A 16,074-nucleotide genomic window follows, 5' to 3' on the forward strand; every position below is an offset into this window, starting at 1 on the left:
ACTGAAAGAAAGATTTGTTCATAAAATATGAATCTTGAGGGATAAGAATAAGATACAAATCCTGGTCCTGGTCCTCACAGAGTTAGAAAAGTAATTTGTTTAATGACTAAGTTTAATATGGAATGAAAACGTCCTCACCAGCTCTGGCACTGAGGTGCTGTGCAGTATACACAAGGATGCCATCCGGTGACAAAGGCTGGAACTGCAGCTGCAGAGCCGTCCTGTGTCTGACACCCATGGGGGGGAATGACATCCACGAGGACAGGTTGCCGCTGAAGAATGGATCGCTGATGGTCACGGCTGAACGGGCAGAACATTACAGCGGTTAAATAATTGAGCGGTGAGGCTCTTGTCTTATTTACATAAATAAATAACATATGCAGCATAATGATACAGTAAGGGAGGGGGTGGGGGAAGGGGTTGTGTTCGGCGGCGGAAACCTGTCTCGCAGTAGAGCCCCGCTGTCCCCAGGGGGCACTGGCAGGTGTATCCGTTTGGGAGAGGGATGCAGGTGGAGCCGCGGGCGCACAGAGGGGGGGGGCTGTGCTCCACATCGCACACAGACACGGTCTCAGAGCAGAGAGCTCCCTTCCATCCTAACGGGCACTGGCAACTGCAGACGGACACAGGCAGACGCTGTGAAGGGCTTGTTAACACTGTTGTGTCCTTTTGCTCTACATGCACAGTGTACCTGACCGTCACAAGGTTACTGAAGTCGAGTCACACAACACGGAAACATACACATAATGAAGACTTGTTCAGTGCGTCCCACTCGGCAACACGGCCCTCGTGTGTTATTTATGACGGGAATCGATATAAATAATCTGAAAATGAACCACGTTTTGTTTTCCTCCAACTTACTACACAGACGAGCCCGAGTCCACACATGCCCCCCCGTTCCTGCAGTGAATATGAACACATGGCGTGACTCCACACTGTCCCACGCTGCGCCCGAAGGCTGGATGTCCCGCAGGCTGTCCCAGTGCCTGGAACTTCCTGTCTGTTCTTGTGCGAAACAGCACATCAAAAATGCACCCTGCGAAAGAGACACACAAACACACACATGCACTCGCTGACGGCCAATAGACAGAGGATCATCAGAGAAACAGCACACGGATTAGATTCTGTTTTCTGATTCCACATCAAATACGACCAACACAGAGGGAAACACTTCTCGTGAGGCGTGCCATGTTTGAAATGGATCAGAGTGTTGTTCATGGGCCCACACATGGTTTTGTATCAAGCATATAAATATTAGATTCATCGAATAAGTCTCAACATCTTTATACGATGTGAAATCTTGAATTTGATGGAATAAAGTCTCAGTTCACACCCGAGGTTTCAGAGGGTTTTAAATCTGAGTATCACCCCCCGTCATCATGCATCTCCCTCTTCGTATTTGCTTTTTTCTTTTCTTTCATAATTCAATTTGATCAAGACAATATTTGCTTTGGCCTGTACCTGCGGAGCACGGGGCCTTCTATAAATACGAGCACAAGCCTCACAGTCATCCGCACATGCAGACTCCCTTCTCTCCGCTGCATTAGTCATTGGCATAAACAGGATGCAGGGGAAATGTCATGCTCACTCATGAATATTCATGGGACGGTGCTGTCTACTTGGCAGACTCAAGTGATGCTTCGCGCTGCTGCGAGAAACTTAGACCGTTGGAAAAGCAAAGCAGATTTATAAGAAAGATTTGCAAAAGCGGGTGTATTTTTGTTTTAGCAGCACGAACCAAATCAAGGAAACCACATTAAAAGCAAAATGCGGCGTAAACGTTTTTGCAGATATATTTTCTTGCAAAACTTTCAAGAAGTTTCAGTCGGAATAATATTATCTGATGATTTCCTACGGCAAATACTTTAAACAGTCAAGTCAAACGAATGCAAACTTCCCAATGTCTTGTTATTTGATCAACAGGCTCAATAGAGTCACTGCTTCTTTTTTTTTTCCTCCAGCAGCCACAGCTCCTCATCTGCCACCTTTCCACAGGGGAGAGTGGATCTGTTGATAACTGGGAGTGAAGTGCATTATCAGTGTGTTCACTGGCAGCCATCATGATTAGAGCTTGAGGAAGATCACACAGATCTGATTAGACGCTCATGAGTTCTCATTACACCCCGAGCAGAAAGGTTATGGTTCTACCGGTGTCACCCGGGCTCAGGTAGTGCTTACCACCGACAGCAGACTGTGGCTGCACGATGCGGCGTGGGGCGAATGAACACTTCCCCACACCTGATTTTATTTTTTTTGAGGATTTATTTGATGAGCGAAGAAAATCATTTTACGTTGATAAATAAGCAAATTCACCAAATCCCTCCGGTGTCCAAAACCTAAAAAGCTCTTGTTCACCTCAAATGGATCTGCCACGACATTTATAATAACAAGCTTCATTGCTATAGTGCAGAGGCTGCTGAATGTGGTTATGATGATATTCATAGCTGTTGTCATCATTACGGTTACGGCAATTTTGCTCCACAGCTCGGCACATTAGCGAGGTACAATGAATGCTCTCCAGAATACATCCCTACACCTGAGAGAAGGCACAAACGATGCTGCTGATGACAAAGATTATTTGTATGGCGCCCCGGTTCAAGCAACTTATCAGCGTTGGGAGTGGATTTGCAGCAAACACACACCTGTGCTGGGTGTGAATCCATTAAAGGGTGCAGATACAATCAACCTCGGAGCTCTGCTCTGGCCTCATACACAGTTCGAGCCTGTAACTCCCTTTTCATTACACACCTTCCCCTCTGCTCACAAAGAGACAGAGATCCTGAGAGAAACTCCGAGCCCGAGAGCTCAGCGGCGCCGGGGCCGTAATGAAGCCGTAGTCAGTCTTACCCTGAAAGCCGTGGCGGAACCTGGAGCCAAGTGGCAGCAGTTCAGGGGTGTACTCATTATATCCACCTATAAAGAGCTGGTTGAAAACATTGAGGCCCACCAGGGGTCCGGGAGACGACGCCGTCCTGTTCCGTTGACCATTAACCTGAGAGAGACAGAAAAAACGTCAGCACTGAGGCTGGAGTCTTGCATCTGAAGGCGTCAGTGTGGGAGCACAATTTTTCATTTTTTAAATCTGCCAAACTTGACATAATGTATGACCTTGGATGGCTGAGTTATTCAGTCAGTGCACACCTATCAGCCTCAGTAGCTATGACAGTTTAGTTCCACGCTCTCGCCTCTGGACAGACTAAACTCTTCGAGGCGCAGGTTCCCCGGGGGTCTCGGCCCTGCGGGGAACTCGGCAGCATCTCACCGCTCCTGCGGGTTTCTCTCCAAACCTACATTAAGCGAACATCCTGCTGTAACTGACCACTGGAACAAAACAATGTGTTGGTACAAGGAAACCCGAGGTGGTCCGAGGAAACATCGACTCAATAGAACAGCATATACCAACCAACAGCAGGAGTCAAGATACATAGCGTTTCTGTGTGTATGCAGTATTCTGTTGTAATGGTACTTTATATTTACTATATACTGTACACTAACAAATATGAGTTAATTTTCCTTCTCAGATTGTTTAATTTGAAATATTCTAAAAGGCTTGTTGAGGTAGTTGAACCTCAATATTAGTTTTTCTTTGAATTCTAATTAATCTGTTATAAGCTACTTAAATTGTTTCCCCATTAAAAATTACACTTTTCCAATCATCCAATCACCTTCAGCCATCCTGTTTTCTTGGACCTCCCAAATATGACTGTGTGAATGTTGACCCGCTGGTTCAGTCGATCACTGACTAGAGTGGCTACACCTGATCCCAGGTTGAATCGGTGCACAACTCGTCCGCTTCGTAGTCCCAGCACAAAGAAGTCGTCACCATCATCTCCTGCAGAACACAAGAGAGGTTTGCCATTAGCCCAGCAGACTCAAAACATATCATCAATAACATTTATATACTCCGTATTTGAAAGCTCAAGGGGGTATCATAAACATGAATAGAAAATGTAAAATACATCGACAGCAATGTTACATATACAACAAATACACAAATACAGATAGCTCGCACACCCTCAGCCTCCCACACACCATAGCATTAGCTACTGGGCAACAGAAAATGATTTCAAGAAAAATAAAGTTAATAAAAAACCTACACATGTTGTTTTGAGACGCGAAAAGAAAGACGACCTGAAGCAATGTATAGAGGTAATGGATCTTGAAAAAGAGTTTTGTATCAAGGATCCAGGATATCTTTATTGTCCCCGATGGGCAAGTTGTAGTGTGGACAGCAGCATCCACACAAACCTCGAGCTGAACATAAGAGATGGACAATAACATAAACTAGGAACGTAGAAAAAACCTAAAGCACAGAACAAACTGCAGGATCTCAATAAATGGTAGCTTGGGCAAATTAATCCATTTGTCCGGCACATAGTCAAACTGTATCTACGGCCACAGAGAAACTATTTTATTTTAATGACCTACATCAGATTTCCAGCTGAATACCGTGAAAAACAAACTCAATCAGAACATTTTATGCCTACAGAAAAAAGAAGCATCCTACAAAAATGCCAATAACATTTGAAGCTAACGCATCCATTCGCCAAAATGTGAAATTCACATTTCCATATGATTTATTATATATTTTGCCTCCTTTGTTTAATTTGGTGTACATTGCCTTTAATAAATGAACTCGGCTTCCTTCCATGTTGTCGGCGATCAAAGATGCAACTTCATTAAACCAATTACCACGTAAGGCGTTCGTATTCCATCTATTCTATATTGTTCCTTTGAATTTCGCACCATTACCAACAGCGCTGCTCCCTCTCCTGACAAGTGTTTCATTATTCATATTGCTCTTGTTTTGATTTTGCCTCCGCCATGATGAATTGTACTCTCCCGGGAGAACAAATGCAGGAGGATCCACAAGATTGTTCTTTCTTTTCCTCCTTTGCTTTCTTTCCCTGCTCCTCCTTTTGATGAAATACGCCGATAACAATGACACGGTGGTTACCTGCTACCAAATCTGACCCTGCAGAAAGAGGAGATCCTAATTTAAAGTGATGGCTGCTGACAGCATCACAGCGCCCCGGCACCTCAAAGTCTGTTTAAGGCAATTAGCTCTCATACTTTGGAGATGCCTTGCGCTCGCGTGTTTATTTTATCTGGTGCGATGGCAACACAAGCCTCTTTTGAAAGTCAAGAACAAGAAATGTTTTAATTGGAGAAAAACTCACTATTCATTTCTCCAAATCCTCGGGGAACCCTCTTGATTAGAGGATCTCCGAGGAGAGTGCAAATCTATTAGGTAGCACATTACCATCCACAGCGGGTGAGAACCTCTCAAAGCAGCAATTGCATTTCTTTTCAAAACCCTTAATGGAGTTTGACACCTGAAATTCAACTAAGGAGATGTCCCAAAGTTGTTTCCCGCCCCCCCCGTCTTTTCATCTGACCGTAAGAATTATTCTAAATTGCTGCGCAGGTGCACGGGGCTGAGCTGACCTTGTCCTTTATGCCCAGCGAACAGGATCAGATTGTCTTTCACGGCAGATGAGTTGTTGGCGAGCGTGAACTTCAGCTTGAACTCGTAGAAGAAGCTGAGGCTCGGGACGGAGGAATAGGCCACGAAGGAGGTGTAGCCAAACTCGTCGCTTCCGCTGAACCGGGCTCGAGTCACGTTGATGGCTGTGGACAGAACACAGATTTCAACACAGTCCAAAAAAAGACAAAGAAAAAAAATCACATTTGTGTTAAAAAGTGAAGCAGCAGCAGCTCTGATTCATCATTTATTTCAGATGTTACCAAAAGATGGCACTATTGCTACACAACACTTACAAGGGGGGTAAGGGACTTTTTTTTTTCTCCCCCTGAATGCTGTTAGATGATGACCTGTTTTCAAATACTATCACCTCTTCAGTCCTTTTCTATTTTCATTAGTCGCTGTTTAGGAAGGGTTCTGGCGAGCGGGCGCCGCTTCAGACCCGGTGATCACACGGGTAGCACCATAATCCCTGCGACTCATTTGCACTCTCAAGTTTACTTATTCAGAACGCGTGGTTGATTCAATAATGCTCTCTCATGTATTCCATCCAGGCAAACCCCATCCACTTGATTTTACACTGGGGACACAATGTAAATTCATTCATTCATTCAATCTGCACGAGGCAATTTTGAATTCATTCAACATTACACTCCTCTTTGTTGGTGTGTCTGTGTGTTTGTTGTGTGAGTAACGATTCAAACACACAACCGCTCGTCTTCACTGCAAAGACACCTCGCATACTCTGCTGCAGCCCCAGGCGGTGTCTAAGAGGGGCTCAGCCCCCCCCTCTGCGACTGCCCTCAGCTCTGTTTGGCTGCTAAATTATTAATAAAGCTGGGAAATGCTCCTGTTGTCCTTTCGAGTCTGGCAGAGCTGTATTTGTCTATTGTTTCAATGGATGAGATGAGATTATTTGAGAAGCTGTACTGTGTGTGAAGTGATCACATCCACGATGACCCTTTAGCCCCGGTAATATCTGCTTCTCCAACCTGCTCAGACCAGATATGAAAACGTGAGCCGTCATTAGAAAATTAAATGACCTTGAATGTGTTTATGATGGAATATTTACTCTAACACTGAGCCTATTGTACAAACTCATTATCTGAGTTGACATAAATGGATTTCAGATGAATTCATAAAAAAACATTTTACATATGATATAAAACAATATAAATAATTATCGCAATATTATTTTTATCAACAGCAATATATCAAAGATTCGATAGATGTAAATATATTGTTTATACTGTACAATGTACAAGCACAGTGGTGAGGAGTAACAGAATATTGTTCTACCTCAGATTTGTGAAATGTTTTTCTGTTTATCAAAAAAAGACTTTAAACTTACAATATAGTGATATTTACCGATATTGTCTGATATTAACATTTGTATTTTGACCCTCATATGTTATCTAATGATCATTTTAATAATATTTATTATCTGTCTTACTTCACATGATGGAATAGGTGGACATAATAGCATGAACTGTAACATCTATTGAAATCCAATAAAACAGCTCTGTTGTAATCCCTACCTTTGTGAGACTTCTGTTGTTCAATGTCTTTACATGTTTGAGGTTACAGTTTGTAATAATGCTATAGTAAGTACCATTATATTGTAAAATGTTGTCACCCTGTTGTAGTATATGGGACAGTAACACAGGGAACGACATATGAATACTAAAAACTTTAAAGCTCCATATTTTCGGAAATGATCGTGCAGGAAGCCTGAAACCTTGAGCGAAGTTGATTTAACAATCAATAACTCACAGCACGTATGAGGAGATTGGATATACGGTATGTCACAAGGTAAATATAGCGGCTTCGGCACCCTTGTGCTTATGGCATCAGCAGAAATCATACAGGTAAACATTTGAGGGAAGTTTTCTGGAAGCTGGTGAAAGGAGAACTCAGGGAGCAGCTGATGTCCTATGCAGAAGATGTTCATGTAGACTTGATGCACAACGGAGACCAGCCGGTGGAACAACATACCAACGCAGACAGAGTAACATGAGCAAATATCCCCCCCACTCTCTGTGATACATGTAGGTGTTCGCATCCTGTTGGATAGTCAAGCCTAAATAATGCATTGCTAAATCACATTGTGTCTTCTGGGGAAATACGCAAAAGAGTTGGAGTCTGGTGCCTCTTTGTCTGGGGCGTCTGAATTAGATATGAAAGTCCACGAGTGTAGACACAACAATGTGCTGCTGTTTATCTACAATATAACCTGACCTTGGGCACAGGGAAGAGACAAGTGATCATCTGTGGAACGAGACAGACTCTATTGTTTATTACTATGGTGCACGGATGTAATGTGTGAAGTTGGTCAAATATTCCTCCACAACACATGTATGTTCTCGTACTTTGTACTTGTTTCTGCTAGTAGCTCATGTGCAACCATTTGAAATACAGTAACAAACCGGCTGGTCGGGCTGCCTCTGTGAAATGCATCCACGGATTATAACATACTCTGTGAAATAATACTTCAGAGTCTTTCTACTCTGCTGGGCATTTGTGTAATATGCTGTAAAGTAATCGGAGCGGCGGGGGGGAAAACAGAGTGACGTGTGGCACCAGATAGCGAAACGCATTCTGCCAAAAACTGCATGTATACAGTGTGCCACATCTTAGCTGCCACGGAGCAGCTGGGGGAAACATCACATCTCCTGCATTAGAGATGCTTCATAGCGTAGTGTACGTATGCTACTCTATCCTCTTTCCCTGTCTGGGAACAAGGTTAAAAGAAATTCCACTGAATCAATACTAAACTGATATGCTGATGCAGAAAAGTGCTGCGCAGTGTTTAAGCAAGAGCATTAAAACCCTTTGAATGGACTCTGCACGAGATATCTGGAAATATAATGTACCAAATGAGATTGCGTTACATAACTGTACACCGAGCTGCGCGTGTGTTTATCATGCGGCTTGTATCATTTCTTCTTGCTTTGTGCTCTCAGACCTGACATCATTTGGAATTCAAATGATAATCACATTTGCAAGTGGTAGTGCTGTTGTGCCAGTACAACTGTATATTTCATACGCGGTATATTGTTTTCAGCCGTATACATAAATCTGTAGGAGGGAGTAAGGGTACCTTGTGCAAAAAGGTAGACCATTAATAATTCTGAGTGAAGTTTACTTAAATATCCATTAATGTTTCATGCCCTGAACTCTTGAGGCATCAATTCAACTTCCTACTCTTCCTTTTCCTGCTTGTTCACTTTTAAACCTTATCTATTAAAATGCACATGGTAACCAAGAACTAAAAATATTGTATTTAAAAAAAAATATCACTGCTTCATGTTTTCTCGGAGAGAAAAATATACTTTGAATATTTTTGCTAAAGCCAATACGTGAGGAAAAGTAAAAAAAAAAAAACAGAGGCAGAGAGACTTTAGGAGTTGCCACTTTTCCCTCTGATCTTATCTGACGATATCAGGATAAAAATTCAAACACCAGCCGTAAACTTGGTGTGACACCGGAAGGTTGGATTACTCTGTGTGGTGTTCGGGTGCTGAGAGTCTGACAGGGGCTGTGGCATGGCTGAGTGACTTATATGCCAAGCACCCTGCTGCTCCTGCAGTCAGTTGAGTCGAGCAAGACACTTTGGTTCTGAGAACAGCAGCGTGTGAAACCCAAACGTATAATCAGCTCTCTGTTGGGGAGCTATAATTATTCAAAGTATTCTAAAAAATCATTTTTATTGGTATGGTCATTTGTTAGCTCTCTGGGACCTTTCCACGACAGTTATGTTAGCAGCTCTGTGATGATGTGCCACAGACTGTATTTAAAAGGTGGACGACATGACTGCTCTGAAGCCAAAAGTCTTGATTGCCCCCTGGTGGCTGGCTGCAGTATAGATCTGGAAAAAACCCTGCTTCCTCCCTGTTAGCGCATGGGACATGGACCAATTAAAAAGGCAGAGTTCACATTAATAGTTCTTGTATAGTTCTTTTTGTCCATGTTTGTTATGTAGGTTTGGTTTTAATTAGTTATTAACTTAACACAAAGCAACGTAATAGGTCATAGACAAAAGCATTGGTAGAATTTGACAAAGGCAGAGGGAACGTCATTTTCCTCATCTTCTGGGGACCACGTATATAAGAACAGAATTTCATGCTATAGTCTTTTCAAAGGTTTATGTTTTCTGTTAGTCACTTCAACAACTGCTGATTGTAATTATACATTCACCGACTTGGCTCAGGTAAGTCTTAGATTAGTCAGTCAGCATTTCGTGACCCTTGATCAAATCTTTTGTTATAGCTGTGGAGTTGTGTGATGGATAGAGAGAGGTCATGTATTGTCCTACAAAGCTATATAGCTATAGTGTATTAATGTTTACATTTAATGTGAGAACACATTAACTTCCTGCTTAGGAATAGCAGAAGCCATTTTCTGAAAAAAAAAAAAAAAAATGTGCGACACAATGCTAAAATTACAGGTGTTTGCAAATCAGAGCTTATGAGTTGAAAAGAGTGTTGTTGGAATAATCAGCGCTGCAGCCACGAGTTTTACTTTGATTATTAAAACTGTTGCAGGAGGAAGATGTTTCTGCCTTTTCAGCAGAATTTAGTTTCATTAATCCTTTTTACTTGACAACAGACTCTCGCTCTACCAACTGTTCGAGGCTCTCGTTCACGAACAGTTTGTAGATCCCCCCCCCCCCCTCTCTCTTAAGCTGCTAAATCTGCGCTGCAATCGTCTGTGCAGGAGCTGTACTTCGCAACACTTACATTCATCACACAGTAGACCCTGTCTTCCGTAGGGGCAGAGACACACGACCTCCAACGGTGACTTTGGGATGCATGTGGCTCCGTGACCGCAGGGGTCGCGCTCGCAGGCATCGAACTGGCACAGCCTTCCCGTGAAGAGCGGCGGGCACTCGCAGAACCAGTCCTCGGCATCGCTAAACGCACACACATGGAGGGAGGCATAATTAGGGCCAGAGGTGAAAATGGACCATGACATTAGATCAACATGTCCAGATGCTTTACAAGCTCACACAGCGGCCTGCTGAACACACAGAGAGAGCAGGTAGGGTAGAATAACCCGCCCTGCAATGAATGAGAGCCGGAAACAGGTGACGGGTAAACGTGTCCAAGGTGATGGAAAACCTGTGATATAAGAGATCTGCTGAAACCCAGGCATTTGAATGAATGTACAGTAAGTGCCTGAGAAAAATAAGAATCTAGTTAGTATTCATCTTAGTCTCTGCGGCAGAGGCAGAAGCGGCTTCTTGTCTTTTTTTGCTAGAGGTAAACACAGGGACCCTGAAAAATAACAGAAGAAAGGAGATGATTAGTAACGCAGGCAGGAAACTTATGACCAGGAATAGAACAAGATTTTCTCTGCCTCTTTCCCTCTATTCAGAAGCATGTGGCTGCTCTCCTGGCAAGAAGAGGAGGGTGATCTAGCGTGCAAAGAATTATCCGAGACCGGGACTTTATCAAATGCTCCACGATGTGCGTAACTTTGAAAGGTATAATATCAGATAGAGGAAGCAATGGCGGGGGGGTTTCAAATCCATAAATTAATAATGTGTTTTCAGCAGCAGCACTGCAGGATGTTATTTTGCTCCTTGAAAAACTACCTTCTTGGAATTAAATATTTACATTCTGTCACGAGAGCTGAATATTGTTAGACATGGATGTATTGGGGTACAAAAGCATTATGTGAGTGATGCAGGAGAAAATGTCAATTGCACGACTATTAAAAGGCCACTAATGCTTATGTCAATGTTTTATGACACACGCCACAAAGTGATACCCCCGACTGCTACCATTGTTTTCAAAATATTAGTCATGGATGATCATTGTTCATGCACCGAACAGAACAGATGTCAATTGTATGATCTTTGACAACTCGGAGGAGGAAAGATCAAATATGTAACGGAGCGACTCCTGGTGGAGTTTCCATGTATCTGTGTTTTCAATGCTCCTAATTTGTTGGTTAGTGTTTGGTTTATAAATGTGTGTTGGGGAGGGGGATGACACATACATCTTGGATTCTTGCTCTAGTTTCCTGCCACAGTCATAAAAAAATGCAGGTAAGATGAAGTGGACACCTTGAATTGCATATTCATGAGAATGTAAGTGTGAATATATATCTGTTGGTGTGAGTGTGAATGTGTCTTGGTTGTGATCGCCTGTCTAGGTGTCAGTGGCTGCACGGCTCCATGTTCCTGCCCAGGATGAGAGGGTATAGAAAATGTATAAATGGATGGAAGGATACGCAAAATATTTTTCCTGGAGCAGCAGTAAGCTCTTTGAGATGATTTTAAATATGAGTATAGACACGTCTTACATGTCTACAAATCTACCTGTTGTGGATCAGTAAGGGTTTATCTATTTGTGTCTTGACATTTCATTTGAAGTACAGCAATTACTTACATGGGTTCTGTCGATCAGAGACACAACAAAAAGTTCATTATTCAAAGTGATCACACACAAAACAGTGGAACAGTCTTGACCCTGAAACGATTCACTTCCTGCACAGGTTAAACAACAATTCTCTCCAGATGTGTTGGAAGTAGCTGAAAATAAACGCACACCAGAACCATTTTTTTTCCCTCAGAGAAATAAAGTTAATGGTCATATTTAAGTGAGTTTTATTGTCTTCTAAATGTAAGTTTAATTCCACTTAATGTCGCATTGCTTCCCCCAAGGACATTATGGTAGCCTATCTCAGTTTGTTTCTATGAAGAATTATGCTAAAACTACACATATAAATTCTATGAAACTTGTTGGAAATATGGGACATGGGCCAAAAAAAACATTTGCAGCGCTATCTGACACCTGCTTGCTTTCATCCAGAAAGTTTTCTCCATCCAAGACCTCATAGTTTCAGCTGCATTTGTGCACAAACCTGCAAGTGACATGCAATGCAGCTCTCAGAGGATTTGTCCTCACTCGTTCAGCTGTGTACTTTGGAATCTGTTTGCGTGTGAGAGCAACTTTCATGTGCGTGCATGTGTGTGCATGTGCACCCCCGCTACCGCCTTAGATTGGATCAATCCTGTGAGAAACGCTGCAGAGAAAGTGAAACCAAATGTCTGGGTCCATCAATTTATGTGCAGATCTGAGAATCCAGTAGTTTTTGCTTAATCCTGCTAACAAACAAACAAAACAAAAACAAAACGTTTGAGTGTTTCTTATTATCAATACATTAATACACAGTATTGTCACGCTAATTTATTCATTATCAGTTCATATAGTAGCCTCCACTTATCCACAACAGGAGTTTAGTTGGAAATAAGTACATCAATAAACAGTTATATCTCCTTACATTACTGTTAATCTTGTGAATTGGCAGACTTAAAAGTGTTGCCAAGTAAGTGAACTAATTGGAGTAATTATAGTGCAGACAAATGACTAAAAATGACCAACTTCAAACAGGTAGCTGATATTTCTGACTCAATAAAAAGGTGAGCGTGAACAGACGAGGGGAAGACGCACAGTGGAAAACATGTTTTAATTGGCTTAATCAAAAACCTGATGTGTGGGGTGACAAGAGGTAATTTTATTTTCCAGAGCCAATGTCTTTGATGACTTAATTGTAGTAATGTTTGTAGACTAATCGGAATATGTTAATTGCTAATGCATAAAGTCGATACTGGCCATATCTCACGCCATTCAATGGCTGCGGCGCTAGTACAGCACATCACGCGCTGGATGAATTATTGATGGGAACTACATTTTTAATCTAATGAGTACCAGACATATCATGAATAATTGATCGGTTAGCTTATGATACCCCTGTCAGCCGGAACAATGAGCTGTGTGACCACATGCATTGCTCAAATTTCACTCCCTTGCAAGGTATTTGCAGGACATTTTAATTCAAGTGCTTGTTGGTATGCAAATACACTTGAACGGAAAGGCACTGATGAGGCTCGGTTGCCATGGCAGTCAGTCCTCAGTTCTCTGAGAGAATTTAGTGCACTTCATCCTTTGTTAAAACAAAAAAGGGCCACTGGGTTTAGGAGATATTATTTATAGAGAGGATCTGCCTTGGTACGGAAACACCATTTGCTGTAAGAAGCCAATTGGACACGATTCCATTATGAGATTCTTGGTCGGTGGGGGGGAAGAGACATTCCGTGAGACGTCTTTTTCCTCAACTCAATTATTTGTCATCTGAATTTTAATATGATCACAGGGATGAAGTGGAATTTACCTGGCCGACCCGAGCACCTGTTTGAGCAGACAGCTGCTCGATCTTTCTCCTGACCTCTTGCAGGCTCCCTCACAAACCTTTCCCTCAGCGTAGAGGAAGGGCTGTGTCTGTTAAGTCTCCTTCACAGGGTCTTTTGAAACGTGGCGTCATAAAAAAAAAGGATATTTAAGATGACACTTGAAATAAAATCCTTGAGGGATGTTTTCTAAAGGGATCCGATAATACTTCTACGGTCCAACCTGGAACACACTGTACTCTGCAGCAAGCTTTGCTTTTCTGAAGCACTTTAAAGTATATGTACATGTTCAAACTGTACTTATAAATATATATATATATATTTGTCCAGGTTTTCTCCTGACAGTGGCGGCAGAAAAGAAAAATACTTCATTATGTCTGAGAAAATAAAGTTGTGTAACCCTGATTCAACATTTCTCCACTTGATAAATTCAATGAAAAAAATGTATTGAATTGCTCGAGTCAGCCTCTATGAAAGGTGACATTTTCTTACCTATTTTTTTCTTACAACCACAAAACAACTGCTCCCCCACTTAGTCCACATGTGGTGACGCAGCAGTATCCGTGTTTGTCTCGCTTCCTGACACATCAGCAACACTTCATGAGATGAGCAGGGTTTCTGCTACATCACAGCCTGCAGATCAAGTAGTGGAGCAGCATCTTCGTGTCAACGGAGATTGTCATCGCGCCAAATGAAGCAGAATTCGCAAAGGAAAAACATGACAAAATGTTGAGACGTGTTTTTCTTCTTCCTAAAACTGAAATAGCGTAGAAAAGTACAATGGAGACAAAGAAAACCCCCTGCTCTATCTATATCTGACATGATAAAGGGATGAGAGACGGAGAAAAGAAGCCTGGCAAAAGGAAACAGACACACGGAGAACTGGCTCCTGCTGGATGAAGACAATCAGGAAGAAGATAATAGGATGTTTTCATGGAGACTGGTCGACACCTCACTGTGGAGAACAGATACCTTCAAGTGGAGATCACACTGTTTCACACACTTCACATTTATTCAATTTTCTCCAACCTTTGACACACAGCTAGAGTCTGGTGTAATAACTTTGATGTTTTGTCTCCTCGCGATAACGGAATGATTATTTTGCACGTGTCGTCTAATCCGGGAACTGACAGTGATAAAGGGAATATTAGTTTCTACATGTAGCTGTACTCTGATCCGATTACCTATAATTACCATTGGAGACTCTTACACCTTTTTATAATAAGCACATGATTTACTTAGAACACAATATTAATATTTTGTGCCTATTAACAAAATTTGACACATTATTAGACTTGTTAACACAATAAAGCAGTTAAGTAAAACCAAAAATAGGAAACTGTGTTTATATACCCACCATTAACAACTGGTTTTCAAATAAGAAATTAAAGTGCTATTTCAGAGGCCTCTTCTAATGAAGCTGGTAACCAGAACAAAAACCTCTGATACGATACGACAGCTCTAACACGACAGCTGTAACACATGCTGCTGTTCGAAACCTTACAAATCCAGATCAAATGTACAATAACATTTTTCTTATTACTATATAAAGTATGCATGTGAGACAGTGTAGCATGTAAATGACGACAAATCAAACTGCCTTATGATACAATAGAAAACTTCTTCTTGCTCTCTATCCACTCACTTTTTCAATCTGTGCTATCTGCCACTTGTCCCCAGGTTATTATAATAATTGTGTTACTACTATTGTAAGTTTTAAGTATGTCGAGGTTACACTGAAAAAAGAAAATAGCTTTACATGTAAAAAAATACATTCAAAACTCCCTAATTTAGAAAAAAACTTAACATGCACCATTGTTTTGAATGCACACGTCCTCCAAAATCTAAAGACACGAGTACAATGAACTCTAATGAGCAATTTTTCTCTTGAAATGTTCTTCAGGGACCAAAATCGCACACAATCGAATGGTAGCAGTGTTTGTTTTCTCGTGGTGAATTAAAATAATTGTATGTTGGACCTTGAGTTAATTTATAGGGACTTTGAAACAAGTACAGCTCGAAACCCTGATTAAGATGAGATTGGTTTCACAACTTGCAGGCAGTGAAACGGAGCATCGGGAGAATTTATTGTTAAGTGGAGTTTTTGTGTGGCAATGAAGCCGGACCACCTCAGAAGAAGTGAGACGTGGACTCTGCTGCAGCCAATTAGCAAGGAGTAATTCCGTCTGTACGAGTTCTGCTCTGTGTGTGTGAGTATGTGCATACGTAAGTGTGTGTGAACATAGGTCATATTTTAAGTGATCTGTGTGCAAATCTGTTTTAATTGAGGTCGCATTGTGATTCACATTAATCATTAGAGGAGTTATTAGCAGCTTTTTTAAATGTATTTATATAATAAGGCATGGACATTAGCATGAACTTCTTTTCCCTG

At 41.7% G+C, this 16,074-nt stretch overlaps 1 protein-coding gene across 1 annotated transcript in view; it reads right to left on the reverse strand.

Moving 5' to 3' along the window:
- Nucleotides 1–16,074, reverse strand: part of eys (eyes shut homolog) — a 155,534-nt gene that overhangs the window by 1,654 nt on the left and 137,806 nt on the right. Inside the window, exons 42-48 of the mRNA XM_061086984.1 lie at nt 10,225–10,397; nt 5,449–5,631; nt 3,666–3,832; nt 2,848–2,992; nt 862–1,036; nt 441–613; nt 139–300 (exon numbers count right to left, since the gene is read on the reverse strand). Of these exons, the coding sequence (XP_060942967.1) occupies nt 139–300; nt 441–613; nt 862–1,036; nt 2,848–2,992; nt 3,666–3,832; nt 5,449–5,631; nt 10,225–10,397 (1,178 nt within the window). The remainder of the gene's footprint in view (nt 1–138; nt 301–440; nt 614–861; nt 1,037–2,847; nt 2,993–3,665; nt 3,833–5,448; nt 5,632–10,224; nt 10,398–16,074) is intronic.

The sequence above is a fragment of the Limanda limanda genome, chromosome 15 (assembly GCF_963576545.1).
Source record: "Limanda limanda chromosome 15, fLimLim1.1, whole genome shotgun sequence".
In the NCBI taxonomy this organism is placed as follows: domain Eukaryota; kingdom Metazoa; phylum Chordata; class Actinopteri; order Pleuronectiformes; family Pleuronectidae; genus Limanda; species Limanda limanda.